Source organism: Cariama cristata, unplaced genomic scaffold (genome assembly GCF_000690535.1).
Source record: "Cariama cristata isolate BGI_N322 unplaced genomic scaffold, ASM69053v1 scaffold4797, whole genome shotgun sequence".
In the NCBI taxonomy this organism is placed as follows: Eukaryota; Metazoa; Chordata; class Aves; order Cariamiformes; family Cariamidae; genus Cariama; species Cariama cristata.
The window spans coordinates 276,598-295,950 of record NW_009628349.1 but is presented as its reverse complement, the minus strand read 5'-3'; the positions used below and the strand labels follow the sequence as shown (position 1 = coordinate 295,950).

Below are 19,353 nucleotides of genomic sequence, written 5' to 3'. Positions count from 1 at the left end.
TCTCTGCAGACTGCCAGAGCAGAACCTTGAGGATTTAGTGAAAACACAGATAATTCCTGAAAGCTTTTTAAGAGACAAACCTTAGTCATGCACAACAAAACATCCACTTCTAAACAGAAGAGAAGGATTGCATTTAGACTACTATAATTTATTACAGCAAATTGGCACAAATCAGAAAAATTAGACAGGCTTTCAGGGACAAAGCCTTTCTCTGGGTTTCTGTAAGGATGACTGTTGGCCTAATTAAGGCTTTGTCTCTATCTGTAAACCTGGTCTTGCCTGTGCACTTTTATCAACAGAATGATGACAGGTACCACTTTCATGAAAGTGACACCGCTAAGAGTGACAGGGGGTCACAGGCAGCAGCCCAGAGGTGCCCTTCCTGCATTATTCACAGGACATTCGGGGCAACAGCCACAGCTCCCAGGGGACACTCTCCCTCGTTTTGGCGAGTGAAGGTTACTGGCCAGTCTGAAAAAATCACTCTGCCTGCACTTGTTTGCATCCATAAGTGATCATAAGTCACACTCACCTTCTTCCTTCAGAGAGTGCATGCTTATTTCTAACGGTGGTGTCTTCAAATACTTTTCTTATGTTTTCAATTATGTTTTCATCCACATAGTCATAGTTGTGCTCTTCTTCCTCTTCCTTTTCCGCCTCGTACTTTCCAAGTGCCTCATTTGTTAGACCTGAGCAATTAGCAAAAAATAACTGTAAGGAAATGGAAAACTCTGCCCTTGCCCTGAAAAAAAGTGTACAATTCATACAGATAACCACAAAAGAAAAAAACCAAAGAAAGCACTGTTCTCCTCACTTTTTTTATTTTCACAGAGATTGTAAATGACTTGCTCAAGTTCCTGAACAATATCTGGGGCAGATCAAGAATGAAAGCCACCTGAGCATTTTATAAGAGAGTCTTCACTCAAGAATTCTTATTTCAGTTTTTGCGTAATACCTGTACCTCAAAGTCTGTGGGCAAACAGGATAATCTGTTGTCCACTCCCTGCTAGTTGTACACAAATAACTCCAAGGTTTCTTAAAATGGTTAAAAAGTGTGATCACTGACAGCATAAAAGCAGGCAGATAAAATTGTCTGACCACATCGAGAGAAGAGTCCACTTGCCATGTGCAGCACATACCATCCCTATTGCAGGTGTGCTCCCATGCTCTTGTGTTTCATTGCCTGAAGAGTTGAGCCTCTGCAGCTAGGAAACTGTGGTGTTACTTTGGGATTTCCTAGAGCCAAAACCCTCAGTTTCTTCTTATTTGGAAGGTGATATAACAGAGATGCAGGCTTGAAAGTGCCTTGAGGTTAAAATGAAAAGTTTTGAAGTACATTTCTTTATGTTCACCTAGACCAGCCTAAGGCAATACTGAGGACAAACTTTCCAAAAACTGGTGGTCTTTTCCCACGAGGACAGAGACCCTCACAGGAGGCCTCTTCGGGCAGGTTCTGCTCTGAATCTTGGCAGAGTAACAGCTTCACATTACAGCTCACACTGGTGAGCTACAGGCTGCTGCCAGAAAGCCGCAGGGTCTCCTCCCCTGCCTGAGTGGTCCTACTGCTTCCCTAGGGCTAGAGGTAGCTCCACAAGATGCGTGGGACCACCATCCCCACAAGGATCAGTGCCCTACATCCCCCCTCCAGATCCACCACATCCCTTGGTCCAGGCTGTGGTGGGGAAGCGCCAGCGGGAGCAGCCAGGCCTGGGGCAGCCACACAGAAGTTCCCCTGCCAGGAGCAGCTCACCCTCAGGCTGTGTCAGGAAACCTTACATTTAATGGAGCTGAGAGGATACTGTGTTTCTAAAGCAAAAAGTTTCACCCGAAATGAAAAAACAGTGTGAAACACTGCTTTTGGTACAGCTGCTTCTGGTTGTTTAATTTGCTACCACATAACCTGAAATAACCCGCAAAGGTACACAAGGCCTCACAGCCTATCCGACCTCCCAGCAAGGCCGTGGCGGTCAAGCAGGTCCTTCTTTATGGCACTGAGCTGCTCAAACAAGAATCCTCCCAAGGTTACTCCTGCGACCACCATGTGCCCCTTCACCAAGAAAATAGTTGTATATTCTCTTGGCGGCCTCCAAACCCCACTTGTGTTCCTCCTGAGACTCTCCATGGCTGAGGTGTCTCTGCCTGAAAAACTGAGTCGGACTAATTTTTTTTTGAAGTTGTGATCCTCTCCTTTATAGATTTAAAGCCAGAAATAACTATTAAGTTAATCAAGGAGCTGTCTGCCCACATTAGCACAGAGTTTATCATAGACCAATTTACCTACAAGCTTTCCTGCTACTTTTTAGGAAAGAGTACATTAGCAAAGTATTTCCAGAGTAAATCAGCAAAGTATCTCCAGATCTAGACATCAAAAGGAAAAAAACCCCCAAACCTCAAACCTATGAGGAGAAATTTAATGAAGATCTCACTCACACGGGTGGCCACTATCTTGATATTAAGCATTTCCAGGTTTGTAGTTCATTTGCAAGTTGGCTGTGTTTGATATCAGCAAAAGTAAACTAATGAATAAAACAGGCACTGAAAGAATAAGCTAATCCCTGTGATTCAGCAAGGGAAATATTGTTTGTGCACTTAGACTTGCTAATACGGATATAAAGTAAGATTGCTAACGGGTGGCATAGCTAGTCTTTCTTCTTTCCCAAACACACAGAAACAAAATGATATGCTTCTAAGTAAGACAGCTCAAGGAGAAAGAAAATATAATGTCATCAGGCCAGATGAAACCACAGCTGTCCCCAGTCCCAAACCTGTGTAGGACGCCTTCTGAAATGTATACATTTACACTTCAATAAAGCATTAAGCAATGAACAGGACAAGCTGAACGATCCCAAGGGGATTCTGAACAGTGAAATCAATGCAATTTGCTCCCCTATTTGAAAAAAATCTATTAGCCTCAACACTGAATTACCAAATCAGATATGCCATCTCAGCCTGCTAAGAAAACAAGACTTATGTCATCATGCTGTCTATCCATCCGTCTGTCAGTCTCTTCAGTACTTTTTAAAATTTTTTTGCCAATTTCAGTCAGATATGAAAAAGGGGCAGAAGTCTCAATGTGGTTACAAAAGCGAGAGTTGAATTAGTTCCTTTATTGAAAGAAAAGCATGCAGAACACAGCTGTTATACACTCCATTTGGCAGCAAACAGCAGGATAAATCAGCGTGTGCATATTGGTTGGCCACCCAACACACAGATAGCTCCAGACCTGCTCTTTTTCATTTGATAGGAGTGCCATAAGGAGAGTTTTGGTTATTATCAGGGAAGGGGGAGAGGAGCAGTAGGGGACAACAGACCTGAATACTTATTAAACCAGATTTCATTAATTCTGCTCTTCCTGGAACAATTTGTATAATTACGTTTGCCTTATAGTGGAAGGGTAGTGCTCTGCAGACTAAAAATTTCCATTTATCTCACTTGTATCCTCGAGTGAGTAGGATTTGCTTTTTTTTTTTTTTCCCTTGGAATATACTTGTTGTTTTTTCACAAATTTCAAAGTCACAAACACTTGTCATAACTCTCCATTCTGCCCTCCTTCAAAATGTAGGCAACAGAAGTAACCCAACCCACCAGGACCCTTGCTTGAATGAAGTAAGTGCTAGAAATCCCAGCTCATGTACATACAAGGCTGTACAACCAAACACGCCTAGCTGTGACCATAACACAGTTTTGTAGCTGTGGTAAATACCTCAGTTCAGGATTTATACTGCATAAATTAACATTCAATCACATAATAACATTTAGTGTTTATTTATGCCTAACTTGAAAACGATTCTTGTGAATTATTATGTGCAATAATATTGTGAACTAAACAGGGTAGAACCACATCCTTATTTTTGCACATCATTTCAGTGAAAATGCACAGGACTGAAGGCATATACATAAGCCAAAGTGTTTTTATGAACAGTAACATTTTATTTGCTGTGGGCCTGGTTCTGATGCTCCTCAGTGCTAATGAGAACTAATTCCTTAGGGAGTGCTACTGAAAGCTATTCAGTGATAACAGAATCAGAGTCCATAAAACTAATGGACTGTTCCTTGAGCTGGTATCCAGCAACGATTCCTTCACGTGATGATGTAGCGTACCTTTAAAGACTGTTAAGTGCCACAATCAAAATATTTCATATGCACTGTAGGGTTACAATTCATGTATGAGTACTGTTTATCTCCCTCTGGAATCTACTAACCCATTGTTTGAAAAAGTTTAATCTTAAACTTAATTTCTTAAAAAGTCTTAAATTTCCTGAGAGAGACATCTGTTCACCTCTTTTCCTGTCTTTTTATTTTTTAGTTTTCTTTTTTGTCACTTCTTTTCTAGTCTATCTTGCTGGTTTTACTGAATTTTTAGAGACGCTAATTTCCACTGTTGCACTACTGCCTCTCTTTGTAACGTAAACCCTCAGCTTATCAACAGCTCTTGCAGATGAGAAATGGTTGCCACAAGTTTTAAACAACCGTCGGACACTTCAAGCCCCGTCATACCTTCCTGCAACAGGGGAAGGAGAAGGGCTCAGGACACCGTCAGGTAACCCTCCCAGGTGCTGCTCTGCACAGGGCTGGTAGAGCAGAGCCAGGCAGCGCTGCCAGAGAGTGGGAGAGGGGACTCGTGAAGTCCCCTTTAGTTACCCTACGTGTAACACTGCCATACCTCCTCCTTGCAATCACTTCTACAAGCTCTTGCCTGGAATCTCTGTGTATTTCTGCACTTAAAATCAGTCATGTCTAATACATGAGGGAAATACGTATGGATTCGGAGCCTATGCTTTCGTTCCCCTGCTGTACAACAAGTTAGAGTTTGGTTAAGAACAAAGCTGATTGAAAATGTTTAAATATAATTTACTAAAGTGTACTCACCATCCTATGAGATGACGTGATCTCCATATTTCAAGTCAATTTCTTACCTTTCTTTAAACTTACCTCAGAAGATGTGTCTGCCAAGAATAAGTTTTGTGTTCACAGCCCAAAAAAAGAGTCCAATTGTATTTTTTAAAGATAGTTACAGGACCATAGGAGCCAAAAAATCTAATAACAATTTTGCCCTAATCAAAGACTGAGCTAAAGCATGGAAGCTAGAGAGAGTTGTCATACATACCTGCAGTAAAGGATTCCTAATTCATACTGATAACCCCTATGCATCTAATTCAGAACGCTAATACAAAATCCCTGTGATGTCACTGAAGAAAGAACAGCTTTTTTCAAAATAATTCAGAACTGTATGTTTTGCTTTAAGTTTTTTGGGATATTATGTTTAATTTATTTTAATATTTGGGTTAGATCACAGCCACTAACCAAATGTATTGCCCTGACTGATGGAACAGCAAGCTACAGCACAGGGGCAGAAATTTCTTAAACCATCTTTATTGCCAAATTTAGTAGACATTATACATGCATCCTAAATTGCAATAAGAAGGTCTCTTCCTTTTTATCTTTCTCCAGCCCACTGGTATCCTAAATCAAGTGCCTAAAGTAAGAATACATAAATATCTTCCCTAAAATGTCCTGGCATCAATAAACAAAATCAACATAAACACTTTTTTATTGCAGACTGTAACAATTCCAGAAACCTAAGCGATGAGCAAGAAGATTAGGTAATGTTTTAAAAACTCTACTTAGAATAAATTTCAAGGTTAAAAAAAACCTGATACAGCAGATTTCTGATGAGAGTTATTACCCTGTAGATATTGCTACTATTTCTAATGAATTCAAACTCAGTCAAATATAAGAAAAAAAGATGATTTCTTTAGTGACCAATTCAGGTTTACTTGCAACAGAGGAAAAAAGTTCAATTTCTTAGAAACAAAGATAATAAATCCTATCTTTATTAACATGAACTCTGTAAGGAAAGATAATAAAGGCTTTAAAACCGAAAGAAAAACATGTTGCTTTTCTTTTTGGAACTATCTGGCCTTTGGTAAGAAATAGTAATTGTCTCTGTAACTGTTTTTTTTGAGAGCACAGATTCAACATCCTTATTAGGAATTTGAAACAGGTTGGCGCTTTGGAGGGTGGCTTAACATTCATCAGTAGAAGTTTAAAGATTAGTCAGTGAATGGTGCATTTCCTCCCACTCAAAACCCACAGAAGTGTGTCTGTGTTATTAGTCTTGACATATTTTCTAATTCATTATCTTGCGAATTAGCAGAGCAGAGTATACTCTCTGGAACAGGCAAGCTTGCTGCACGCAACAGTGGGCTCATGGGGAACCTTTGGCTGGCCAGGAAGAACTGCTATATCATCTAATCCGATCTCCTGTATAATTCTGCCGTTATCTTTGAATTAAACCAAATAATTTTGGACTGTACTAATGTACATCTTTCAGAAAAAGCTTTAGCTTTGATTTGGGTATGTCAGTGTACAATCCATCACTGTTCTTTGGTCTAAGTTAAATCTGCCCAGCTCAAACACACACTATACTCAAATTTACACAAAGTACAGGGATATACTCCAAGGCAATTAAACAAGCAGCAATTTCCTAGCCTTGCAAAAGAAGAAACATTATGATACCACCTTTTGATTTTCTATGCATGTACGAAACAGAGGTACTAAGAGTTTGTTTGAAACTCTCAGTAACAAAGGCTATTCTTTATCTGATCTTCTGTGAGTAGTCTAGCCTAATACAGTATATAGGATGAACTTCAGATTAACTAATTGCAACTTTCATGAGGAATGAGGCAGGGGACATATGATCGATGAGCTTTTATATCAGGAACATGGCTAAGAACTGGGCTAGCTTGGAAGAGTTAGTGCTGTGAATCTTTGCAGGACCAGAGGCAAGCAAGCCTTCATCATCCCTAATGCCATTTTTTCTCTAATACTCTTGGCCATACACCTAAGGCTACCTGCACAGCATGGATCTCTAACCATAAACTCAGGGAAACAGATAGGAAAAAAATGAACCTGATTGATTGATACCTAAAGCTTAAAAGAAATGTGTCTACTGGAAGCAGGAAGAATTAAGCCAGTAATCTACCATTAGGCTTGATACATGGGTCTCAACCAGCAGAAAACTACTTTCACAGAAGGGATACCACCACAAAGGTTAGGATCTTAATGGAATGAAGGCTGAAGGAAAAAGAGCAAGAACAGCTAAGAGAAGATAATTTAAAACTTGAAAAAGTCCCTAGAAAAAGCTTTCTTCTCAATTAGAGTGGTTCAGAATTTAAAACAAATGAATATTTGGGTAAGAAAAATATGCTAGAAAATGAAAAATAGTGACTAAAAATCAAGCGCTCTTGAAGATTCTGAGAAAGTTTTATCAAGGACATATAAATACGGCTTAATGGGGTGGACAAAAGACTAATGTTACTGGCTCAGAATCAATAAAGAGAGAGAAGGCAGGCAGGCTCCGACTAGGGCAAGTGAGACAGTCAGCAACATTGCCTTGTTTCACTGCAGTGCTGAAACATGTTCAGTAGAAGGGCCAAATCAATCACAGTTGCAAAAAGTCCAAGTCTGTTTACCAGTGTTTGGACCTGCATGAGCTAACAACCAGCGTGAAGAAGGCAGAAACTTTGCTGGTAGCATGGCCAACAGAGGCAACAGAGGCCCCCTCTGCCTAGATGAAGAGCCCACTGAGAGCTTCTGGGTCAGGATTTAGTGGACAGACAAACATGGACAATGCTGTTGTGGGTGTCTGCTACAGACACAGTGATTCATTAATGGCATGAATGATCAGACAGAATGTACCCTCAGTAAATTTGCAGATGATACTAAACTGGGAGCAGTGGCTGAGATGGTTGCGCTGCCATTCAGAGAGACCCAGACAGGCTGGAGGACTGGGCAGAGAGGAATCTCATGAAGTTCAGTGAAGGAAAACACCAGGTCCTGCACTTGGGGAAGAATAACCCTATGCACCAGTACCGGCTGGGGCTTACTGGCTGGAAAGCAGCTTTGCAGAGAAAAACATGGGGGTCCTGGTAGACGAGCTGACCATGAGCCAGCAATGTGTCTTTGTGGCAAAGAGGTCCAACAACCTCCTGGGCTGCGTTAGGCAAGGAGGTGCCAGCAGAGATCCTTCCCCCTCTGCTCAGCACTGGGGAGAGCACACCTGGAGTGCTGGGACCAGATCTGGGCTCCCCAGTACAAGAGGGACATGGACATTCTGGAGTGAGTCCAGCATAGGGCCCCGACAGCAATCAAAGGACTGGAGCATCTGAAATAGAAGGGGAGGCTGAGAGGGCTGGGACTGTTCAGCCTGGTGAAGAGAAGACTCAGGGAGGATCTTGTCACTGGGTATAAATACCTGATGGGAAGGTGTAAAGAAGATGGAGCCAGACTCTTCCCAGTGGTGCCCAGCAACAAAAGAAACACAAGCAGTAACAAGTACTCTCACAGTAGGAAAATGGTTCCAATAGAAAGAACAGAAAGACTAGGTGACCTCCCAGTCCTGTTGTTGAGCTGAAGCCTTAGTAACGGTAGCTCCAAACTTCTTTTCTCAGCCAAGGGATCTCAGTTTAGAAACTACTGCACAGTTCCTGTAAGAGGCCCAGGAAGTGCTGTATGACTCCACTTCTTGCTGCACAAACTGAGCAGCTGCATTCAGAAATATCTTTGAAAGATCTTGACTGTAAAACCACTATGTGATTTTGACCTGTGTGGCTTTCCCTGTCTGTGAGGAGTCTAAACCCATCAAGTAAAGCACTTACACGACCATTGACTCCTGTGCTTGTGAATAAGACAGTCCTCAGCATAAACTTTAAACCTAGATTACTTCAGTAAGGATGTTTTAGTCATGTTTTTTTTAGATGCGCCCCCCCTGCTTCCCATGCCTGCCTCACCCCACAGAGACTAACCTATGCAAGTGATCCAACCGATCCCTGTAGCATGAACAGCAGTTTTCAAAGTCAAACCCCAATGATTTGCAGGTAGTTCCCTTGGCACAAAAGAATACAGCATTAACCTATCTTGGTATTCAGTCTTTTCTGGGATTTAAACAGAGGATACCATCCTTTGTAGCTGCCAATATGGAAGCTTCACCATTTGCCCCTATAAAATCTAATCGAATCATTAGCTAGTGACAAAATGGTTCACAACCACAAAACTCACAAATTTGGGATTATCTTTCAAAGCAGCCAGTTACCAGAATACTTTTCAAAAATCAGTCCCCAGATAATGAACTTCCACAGCAATAAGGATCAGTGAATATTCAACACACCACAGTAAAGCTTCACTATAAAAGTTGTTTATGTTTCATTTGGAAGTTTCAATATGCGTAGTTTCAAATACGCAGTCCTTTTTAGGAATCTCACACACTGAATGACAAGACAATAAAGAGAAACTTTAAGGGAAGTTCTTATTTTGATATCAGTTATCAGTTAACAAATGCTGTGAAGATGAGTTTTTGTGCTTTAGTCTTCCAAATGCTCCAGTATTGTAATGAGTGTGATGTGTTCATATTTCAGATATCACCTGTGACTGGCAGATTAATGAAATCAATTGATTTTTTCATATTAAATGGAAAATCTTTTGTATTTGTCTGCTTATCATCTAGCTTCTCAACTTCAGTATGTTTCCTTTCTAAAAAAAGGAAAAACTTGAAAGATAAGTAGAAAAACTAAGCGGCTATCAAAGAATGCTTCGGAAATCCAAGCAAACAGTGACTTTAAAAACAATTATCAGTCAAGTAATTAGTTCAATATTATTTTTTTCTTCAAAATACAAAAAGTTGAAGACATCTTCATATCTTTAATGTAAATCGCTTGCTCGTCTTTAAAACCTGTTGGAATCAGTGTTTTTTATAACAGATGATGTGTAAGCATCATCCTAAGGCAAAATGAAAGTGCATGTTTTCCACACGTCTGTTCCTAAAAACTACTGAATATTCATGTTGCAGTGTCAAACTGAGTTTAATACCATGCTGCTGTTGAGAGCTTGGATGAATTTGCCTTACGGCATTTATGGAGAAAGAACAGAAATGTTCACTTTTCATCTCTTTTGACTAAGCCACAGATTCCAAGTGTAATCACACAAGATAATCCTGTACGTAAATTATTTATCAGGGCTGGGGTTAAGCTTTGTTATATTAATAACTCAAACCATAAAGCTTAACTGACCTTTAATCACATTGGTTTCCACTACTGTAGCTCTCCCAGTCATGTCCTTCTTATTCTCACGATGCACCAAATCATTTGGACAGTTAACTTGTAATTCCGAAACATCAGCAGCTTGATTTGAGCACAATTTCTTGATGGTGTCTACACAGAAATTCTGAAATTACATAGAAGAGCACATTGACTTTACATGTAAATTAGTACTCCAAACTGGGTGCTGTCAGAGATGTGACATGTAAGAGCAACGTTCTTTGGGTTACTTCTTTGAATTTTAACCACAAATATTCTGTTCGTCAAAGTCATCAATCACGTTTACCGTAATGCTTGTCTTTGAGGCATGTACACCATAAAATAACATGAACAGAAGTTACTCTTGGTGAAGAAATTACCTTTAAAACATATCTCCAGTCTTTCTTTTCTTTTTTGGGGTGTATGGAGTCATGCAAACACAAGCAGGGAGATTTATGTGTCCCTTTTGGTTGATACAGATTTCCTTCTGATTAACTATTTTTATTGTATCAGTTGTTCATTTAATGAGTTCTGTTACAAATTGCACCACAAATTCATATAAAGTCTGACATTTCAATTATATTTATCCAGTAGCATTCATAGCATAGTAAGTATAGTTAGATGATACAAACAGACAATTATGGAGTAATTAATTATAGTGTTATTACATTGCAGAAAGCAAGTTATATGGCTACAATATTTGTACCCCTTGAAATTCAGGCTTGATACATACATTTCCACAATTCTGTTTTGCGGTTTTTGTTTTGTTTTGTTTTTTAAGTTCTGAGGTATTTATGTTATAAATACTTTCAGTCAAATACATACTTTTCATCTGTGTAAATAAGAGTCAATTAAAAGTGTCAAAGAGTGTATCTTCAGTGAAGCTATACACTAGCTGCAGTATAGGTACAGTCCAATTGCAATCATTATACTAGACAGTATGTATTTTGAAAAATAATCAGTATAGATTTTCCATTCAAAATCAAATTTAGATTTTCCTCTGCAATGACAAAACCTATCCTATTCAGAGAGAGAAGGTCATGTTGGAAAAACTGACACCGGCTACATAGTAATAGTGTCTGATCTTTTCAGAATCAGCCCACAATTTGCGAAAGCACAATAGGAGCTCATATTTTTTGTCAATCTGCCCCTTTTGAAAAAAGGTATCAGGTAGCAACAAGAAAGTCACTGGTAACTGAAATAGAAAATTTCAGAGAGTATATGAAGAAGAACAGATGAGGATGAAATCTGTAAAACATATGGACAATTTTCCACAGTGGGTGGGTCATGATGTGACATAAGTGGAAGGCTCTCATTTTTCAGTTAAAAGAATCTACGGTAGTTTTCTCCATTTTCTAAAATAAACACTGCAAGCTTGATCTGCAGGGGTTGGCTGAATTACAGTATTCAATGCATGTTTGTGCAGTACAGGCTGTGCAATGCTGGCTAGTGCTCTCCTTGATTGCAAAAGAGCCTCTGAGGTCAAGCAAAGCTTTAAGCAGTGATGTAATTCACAAAAATCTTAGGGATTTGTACAAAAAGAAATACAGCTGAGAAATATTTTGCAAAGAGGACAGAAATGTCAGAAGAAGTTCTTCACAGCAGAGAATTAAAATAACCCAATGGAAAAGGTACTGTTCAAACTAGGACGATGCTCGACTGGTGTGTTGTGGAATAGCTTCAGTGAGGTTACAGGGCCTGTGCCTTTCTTTCACCAGCACAGCATGGCCTTCCTTTCATCTCCAGCTCTTTTCTTGATCATCTGCACCTAAACCTGCCTGTATGCACCACCTGTTTGTTGCCAATCTGACCTGGTAATGTGAACACACAGTTTACAAGTAGTTACTGAGCAATATCCACCTTCTGCTCAGGGAAAATACACTTAAATAACCATATTTCAAAGCTGTCACTAAACTTGTTCTGTCCTCAGTATGAGTCATACCTGTTGATCACAAATGAGAGGCCTTAGGAAGGGCAGGGAAATATTATTGTTCATAGACAGATTCTTTCTGTCTTCAAGTTATTGGACATGCTTAGCACACAGAAAGTTTTTACTTAAAAGTCAGCTTTCAAGTAACAAGCGAACCTTCATTTAAATACTAGACACTAAAAAGATGATTTTTTTTTTTTAACAATGAATTCTCTTATTTTCTAGTCAGGTCCTTATTTAACATTAATCCTAGCAATCAATATAATGAATGAGTATGTTGAGATTCTTTATTTTGCATTGCCTTAACTAACTAAAAACAAGCCTTGGTATCAAAACAGAAAGATCCCATTAAGAAGAAGAATGAGATCAGCCATCAGCAAGACCACACACTGTGATACAATGGTTACCTGGGACACTTTGCAAGCAAATTAAGATATGCAGGACTCAAACATTTAAAAACAAACAAGATTACAGAAACGGAACTGTCACTTCACTATATGCTGAAATCTGATACCGCTTTAACATTCTTAATACTGCTGTAGATAACAATTATACTAGAGATCAACAGAGATAAGACTTTTTTTAAACTATACAAGAGTGAAGTCTTACAGTTGTCTTTCAAATACTAGACAGACTTAACAGCACAGGGTTTCCATCTACATGGAGTCATTGTTCCACTAATGTAAAGAAGTCAGGATATCAACCATGGTTTTCAGTACTGTTACTGCCAGAAGAAACACTAATTCAGTTAAAAACTCATAATCCGAACTATAGTCATTTGTTATAACAGACTACTCATGAGGAAACCCCAAATCTCAGCATTTGGAAAATCCAACCAACAGCTACAGGTGCATGAACTAAAAATTTCACCCCAATGGTTAAGCATTGCCCATTACATCTCTAGGTTCACTCGCTGTCCAGAAACAACTCAGAAAACAAAGCACAAAGCTGTAAAGGTAAGGTAGCCTAAGTCTGTGCACTCTGTCTCAGGAAATAGGAGGTGTTACATCAAACAGGATACAAAAAAGTGTGAGAGTTAAGGCGAGAACTAAAGGGCTGGAGATGCATCACTTTAGTAAGAACAGAAATTTCAGCATTCTGCAGATGTTGTAAGTGAGTGCAGAGTTTATTGAAGATGCACGAACTGAAAACACTGCAGTAGAAAACTGAGTTTCAGAGTGAAGGGTTTGAATTAATTTCCCTTGATTACCTGAAGAACTTCATGCACTGCATTTGTGTGCATGTGTGCATGAGCTCTCTTCGGCAGGCAAGGCTTCACTCCACTTGTCCACTCCATCAGCAGTGAAATCTGACAGCAATTCTTATTCTTATGAATGGCACTGCACAAATAGTCACGCTTTGCCTATCTACAGCCCCAGTTACACAAAATCTGTTCCAAAAATGCCAATTTCCCCTACAATTTAAGCATACGCTAGCATCCCCTTCTCACAGCTCCAAGGTGCGTTCTCCTCTGACTTCAAAAATTCGGGCCATTAACAGTTGTCTCCCTGTGAATATTTCTTTCATTACTGTGTGTAATTGCTTTTCAAACTCATTTACATTTTGTTATCAACATCATGTAGCAATGAGTTCCAGAGTTTACTTCTGCATTGTGTAAAATTTCCTTTGGGATATTTGTTGCGGGTTTTTTTGCTGCCCTACCTCATAATTTCATGCTGCTGCTGTAATCCCTCTCTATTCATTTTCTCCCTGCATTTAGGTTTTTACTTTTTTTCCTGAATCACCTCTTCTTTAGGCTGAAGAGTTTCTGGTCTACTTAATCTTTCTTCTTACAGGAGCCAAATTGTAATCTATAATGTACCAGGTCCTAAAATTCCTGCTTCTTTGCAAGATACAACCCCAAACTACTGAAGGCAGTCCACATACCACACATACTTCAGACAGCAGTATTTGGTCACAGCTACTCAGTAAGCCAAGAAAATAGCACAGGAGTTTTTTGAATAAAAATAAAAGTAACAACTTTGGAGGTGCCCAGCAAAACTAGTGTAACCTCTCAGATAGAATAGCACAAAGAGAAGTTCTTAAAGCAAGTGAGAAGAAAAAAAAGGCTGTTAAACGTGTTTACAAAAAAAGAAAATAATACATGTGTTCATAATACACATTATTGTTTTGGTTGCTTTTCTTTTTTTTTTTTTTTTTTATTTAAAGAAAGAAAGCCTCAACAGCATCTAGAACATTCAGAGTAAAGGAGAAACAACATTTGTTTAAAGTACAGAAAAATGTGGGAGTGAATATGAAACCAACAACTGTCATAGTCTCTGAAAATGCTCTGAGACATGTAGTGGCATAAACCAATCTGAAAAAACTATGCTTTTCCAGACAGAAAGTCAAGCTGTTATATGATTACAAATGACCCTAGTGAAGAGGAGTACTCATTTGTCGGAGCAATCAGTGCTGGGCATGGCACTACACCTTTGGAGTGCATTTATTATGAGTCGCCCATGCTAGTAGATACAGATCATAAACCTTTTACTGCAATCTTTAAAGACAGCTTGGAGTGGCACTCTTTGCTGCCTTCAGAAACTCCAGCCAAAGCTCTAGGTATATATCTCTGTTTTGGCATATATTGCACAGGTATATTTATCTGTAAAATGCTTAATTGCTGCATGCACCTTTCCATCAGAAAAAAAGCTGTAGTTGTAGAATGAAAGTGTGACGAATGATTTTGCAGTCCAAACACATTTCACCGTTTCCAGACAAAAAAGACAACTTATCCCCACAAGCTACAAATGAAGATTCTGTAAGAGATTTACACAGCAATGTGTTCATGGAGAAGCCCAAACCAGGCTGAATGAAGTTTTAGCTTTTAATTTTTTTGGAGAGTATTTCACGGAAATTATGAAAAAGGGATAGAGAGAGACATGTCAGTCTAAGTGAGACATGGTATTCATAGTTGTTGATTTATAGAGAAGACTTCATGAGCGCCAGAGCAACCTACAGAATGACAACCCATCTATATAATTTTGATCCAACCTTCATTATATCTGCGTGATTTTCTGCAGGGACAGTTTGGAACTGCAGCGAATCAGAGAAGAATCACGGGTTTTGATTCCCATACTGTATCAACACAGAACCAGGGTAAGTGCTCTCACAATCAGAGCCTTAGACCACCCTGAAACAGAGATCTGAATTATTTTCCGGTTTGCAAGAGTGTAAGCTGGAGTAACTACATTCTGGAGTAAGTACAGAGGTCAGATTTACACCAATGTTAGTCAAAATAAAATTTCACCCACTGTATGACTAGAAGTAGGAACGGATACTTCTGCCTAACAGCTGGGAAGCACAAATTCTAATCACGGGAATAGAAACATGGAAACTCCTGACACCTCTTAGGAAATTTGCATTATTATGGCAGACAGTTTGGACTGATTTATTCCACTTGAAAGGAAACAATTACCTTTAGATTATTACTCATTTGTATCCCAAGGTAGCCTTCTTGCACAATCTATTGGCAAGTCAACTTATCTTGCACATCAAGGTAATTCTTGCAAGGGCACAGTGTACCCATAGCTAAGGGTACTGACAAGGGTCTATGATTTTGTAGTAAAGAATTTTAACAGTCTTCCCTATTGCACTGATTCCAGCACATGATATCAAGCCTTCATTTTCCACAGTCCATTGGAGTGTGGAAAAGGAGAAGAGCTAGTTAGAAGATGCTTCAGAAAGGCCATGGGCGATAAAGAGGATCCTCATTTAGCCTCATTAACATAAAGGACAGGAGCACTTTGGAGAATTATTATTTGCCTGCAGAACTCATAAGGTACTATAAACTACAGATGAACTATTTTTGCCAAAGAAGGGGTCAAGGTTATATCATTTAAAAGTCAGAAACAAAATTACAGTAGTTCATGTGTTCTTCTCTGCCTAAAAGGGACATGAAACATCTGATCAAATTGAGTTTTTTTGATCAAGGTTCAAGCTCTTAACAGGTTTTTCCCTCACAAAGTACTTTCTGTACTATATCACAATTAATTTGACTTTCATTGTCAGTAGTCAGGTTTTCCCAAGGGTTAAAGAGGAGGAGACTATGTAATAAAATCGTGATAGATCATAGGCAGGTGCCACTGTAGGCTCACAGCATTCAAAAAATGTATTTAAAAAGTGGTATTTTCCTAACAGTAGGGACAGAATTAGTTAATCCTTGTTCAGAGCTTGAATAAGAATATTTGGATTTAAAAACCCAACAGAAGAGAAACTCATGTTCTAGCTACATTCATTTCTACAAAAATAAAAGCAAGTAACGTTTCAAACCGAATGGTCTTAGAGATACCAACAGCACACAGACCATTCCGAGCTTGCCTGCCACGCAGCTCATCTGTGAGCTCGAACAAATATTCCGATGCCATACTGACTGAAAAAAAAGAATAAACGGCGAAGGAAACATTTCTGTAAGCACAGAGCAAGCTGTTCAGTTTGAGGGGGGCTTGGTTGGGGTGGCACCACTAGATGGCTGTGTCCCCCGCCTTATCCCCGCCGCTTCGCCCAGCCTTCGCGCCGCAAATTTGGTTGCAAGGGCTGACAATTCAACGCTAACACAGTCAGTAAAAACTTAGCATACAAACTCTCATCTGACAAAGATTTCTCCTTCCAGTCCACCCCTTTCCTCCCATTTGAAACCACAAGCGCAACAAATTGCATAGTTGTATCTGGGACTAGGTAGAAAGAAAATATTCTCCGTCGGATCTGATGATTTCTTGGGGGAATGATATGTGGTGGAAAGTTAAAAATTTGATCATTAAACAGGCTGAGGTTCAATAATTTGGAGGGAGTAGCAAACAAGGGGGAAAACTGGGATCCAGCTAGCAGCATGACCTTTAAAGAAGGGCTGATGTATGTGCACAGCACATGCTTTTCAAGGAAATTTCATCAGGGCTTTAAGGAGGTAGTTAAATACTGCCACTCTTCACTGACAGTTGCCACATTTCAGGTAAATTTTTTACAGTTCAGTGAGACAAAAAAAGTTGCATTATGTTATCAATAAAAAATGTGCAAGAGTGTAGTGTTATTACATTCTACTAAAATCCTTTGCTTGCTCCAGAAATTCAGAGCCCCAAGCTTTTTGTTCTTAATCCAATGACTTTGATGTACTCATTTGCTGCTCACAGTTCCCATTTAATCGTTTATTGTTGAATGAGATCTTTTTCTTTTCCAAAATCTGTCCCAGAATAGTACAGAGTACATCTCAAGAGACTTTAAAATGAAGCTTTGCTACCAAAGAGTCTTTTATGTCAATGGGTAACTAGAGCTGTCAGCCTCTTTTCCCAGACATTTTTCTCCTGCTCTGTGTGTGTACAAGCAAAAGAGAACAGAAAATTATGTTGGGCACCCTTGAGTGGCCTGGGACAAAACAGTGCTGTATTAGCCAGCACAAAATCACCAGACTTACACCTTCTGCTATTAGTGTTACAAATCAAAAAGAGTATTTTAAAATATTTTTTAGCAATAGTTCAAATGCAAAATACAGAACTGCATAATGCCCTCTCAGCTCCATCTCTTCCCTCTTCTCTCCCTGCTAAATACATAAAGGGCGGGGGGTGCTTGATCCCCAGAGCCTCAGAGCAAAGAAGAGGTTTTTCATCTTTACTGTAACATATATGATGTTAGCATTACATTTATTTTTGCAGATATGTCTTTATCTTAAGGCCTGTTTTTTTTCCTGAGTACTTACTCTTAAACAGCACTTTCTTTATGCAACACACTGTGCAGTGAAAGGTAAGTGTTGTTTTCTGCATTTTACATGCTGGCAACTTGAAATGTGCTCTTTTCCACATAGCTTCAAAATGTGGATAGGAACCGGTGAGGTCCGCCCAGCTGTCGCCTTTCCATACACCCTGCCTCTTCACCATCCTGCCATCGCTGCCAGCGGCACTGCCTGCCCGGCGATTGCAGCCACACTCGTGAGTGCACAGCTATAGAAATTAGGCCTGGGCTGTCTCAGATTGGGCAATGAAATTCAGTTAGTAGCAATCTGTAAAAATTCTGGTTTCCATGGCACTCATGGCGTGAGAAGGCAATCATGAAAGGAAGCGAGAAGAGGACCCCACTGTTTGATGGAGAGTATGATGCCTTAACCCCAAGACAGGCTTTGCTCTTCTCCTGGGCTACCCACTCACTAAGCACTGAAGTTCCTGGGAGAAAAAAAATTGTACATCTGAAAACTAAATTATTAAGATCTGCTTCTCTATTACAAATACATCTCACCTTGGCAAATGGAAGTGCTTGTTTGTTCAAAGACTATGAAATGTTGCATTTTGTGAAATCACCACTTAAGCAGAAGATGCGAATTCTTCTCATTTATCTTAATGGGACATTAACTGGAAATTTAATTACAAGGGAGAGCTAATTATCTGCAGGTTTGCCAAACTGCAGATGGAATCTGCTCAACAGAATGAAATCTGAATGCTGAAACCGATGCAAACATAAGTGCAGTTTAGTGTGGGGAAAATTTGAAATGAAACCGAACAAAAAGAAGAACGAAATTTCCTGTAACTCCTGACACAGAACCTCAAATGAGGCACCCCTTGCTGCACCGTTCTCCCAGCTGTCTCTCCCTCAGTCTTCAGATCTTCTCTGCCTCTAAAAAAATGAAATAACAGTCACACTCATTCAGGTCAAAATGTATCTCGCTCAGTACATTTTCCTCACCATTGCCCTAAGCAGGCACTAAGAAAGAGTAAGGACAGGGCAAGGCAATCTGCTACCTCCAAATAGACTCTCAGCCTCTTACTATTTTCAACTCAGGGAATTTCCTGAGTTTGAGATGGTTTGTCTATTAGTAACCCTCAAAGGGTCTCTCTTCCAAGTATTTGTCCAGTCTCCCCTTGAACTACTGATCCACTTCCAGCTTTGTTCTGACTCCCCTTGGTCTGAATGTATCCTGCCTTATTTCCTCTAATTGTGGCCCTGCAGAGAGTGGGGAGGGGTAGGAGAAGGAGGGCAAGATTTTTAAAATAAATTGTTTTCAAGTTCTTACTGTTGTGTTGCCCTTCCTAGCATGAGTCTGCAAGTCCAGCTGCAGAGCTCACACTGGGCTTCCTCTTACTGCATGATGGAAAATGCTGTGTGTGGCAGGCAGCAGCCTCGGGAAAGCAGCAGGACACGGCGTTGGTAGGAATTAAACACTTCAGAACAGGTTTGGACCTTGGAAATTGGGTGTAAATCTGGAGTCATTCCCTGCAGTTCAGAAGCATTATTCTGGATTTACTCAGTCATGACTGAATTTACCATCAGGCTTCTTGTTTCCCAAAATCATCCGGTTTCCAGGCCACAGTGGGGAATGTAACAGCAGGAGTGAAAGGAAAAATGCCTTTTATTAGTAAAAGGCATTCC

At 39.7% G+C, this 19,353-nt stretch overlaps 1 protein-coding gene across 1 annotated transcript in view; it reads right to left on the bottom strand.

Moving 5' to 3' along the window:
- Positions 1-528: 528 nt before the first annotated feature.
- Positions 529-19,353, bottom strand: part of THEMIS (thymocyte selection associated) — a 75,734-nt gene continuing 56,909 nt past the window's right edge. The window contains exons 5-6 of the mRNA XM_009704779.1: positions 10,068-10,221; positions 529-689 (exon numbers count right to left, since the gene is read on the bottom strand). Of these exons, the coding sequence (XP_009703081.1) occupies positions 529-689; positions 10,068-10,221 (315 nt within the window). The remainder of the gene's footprint in view (positions 690-10,067; positions 10,222-19,353) is intronic.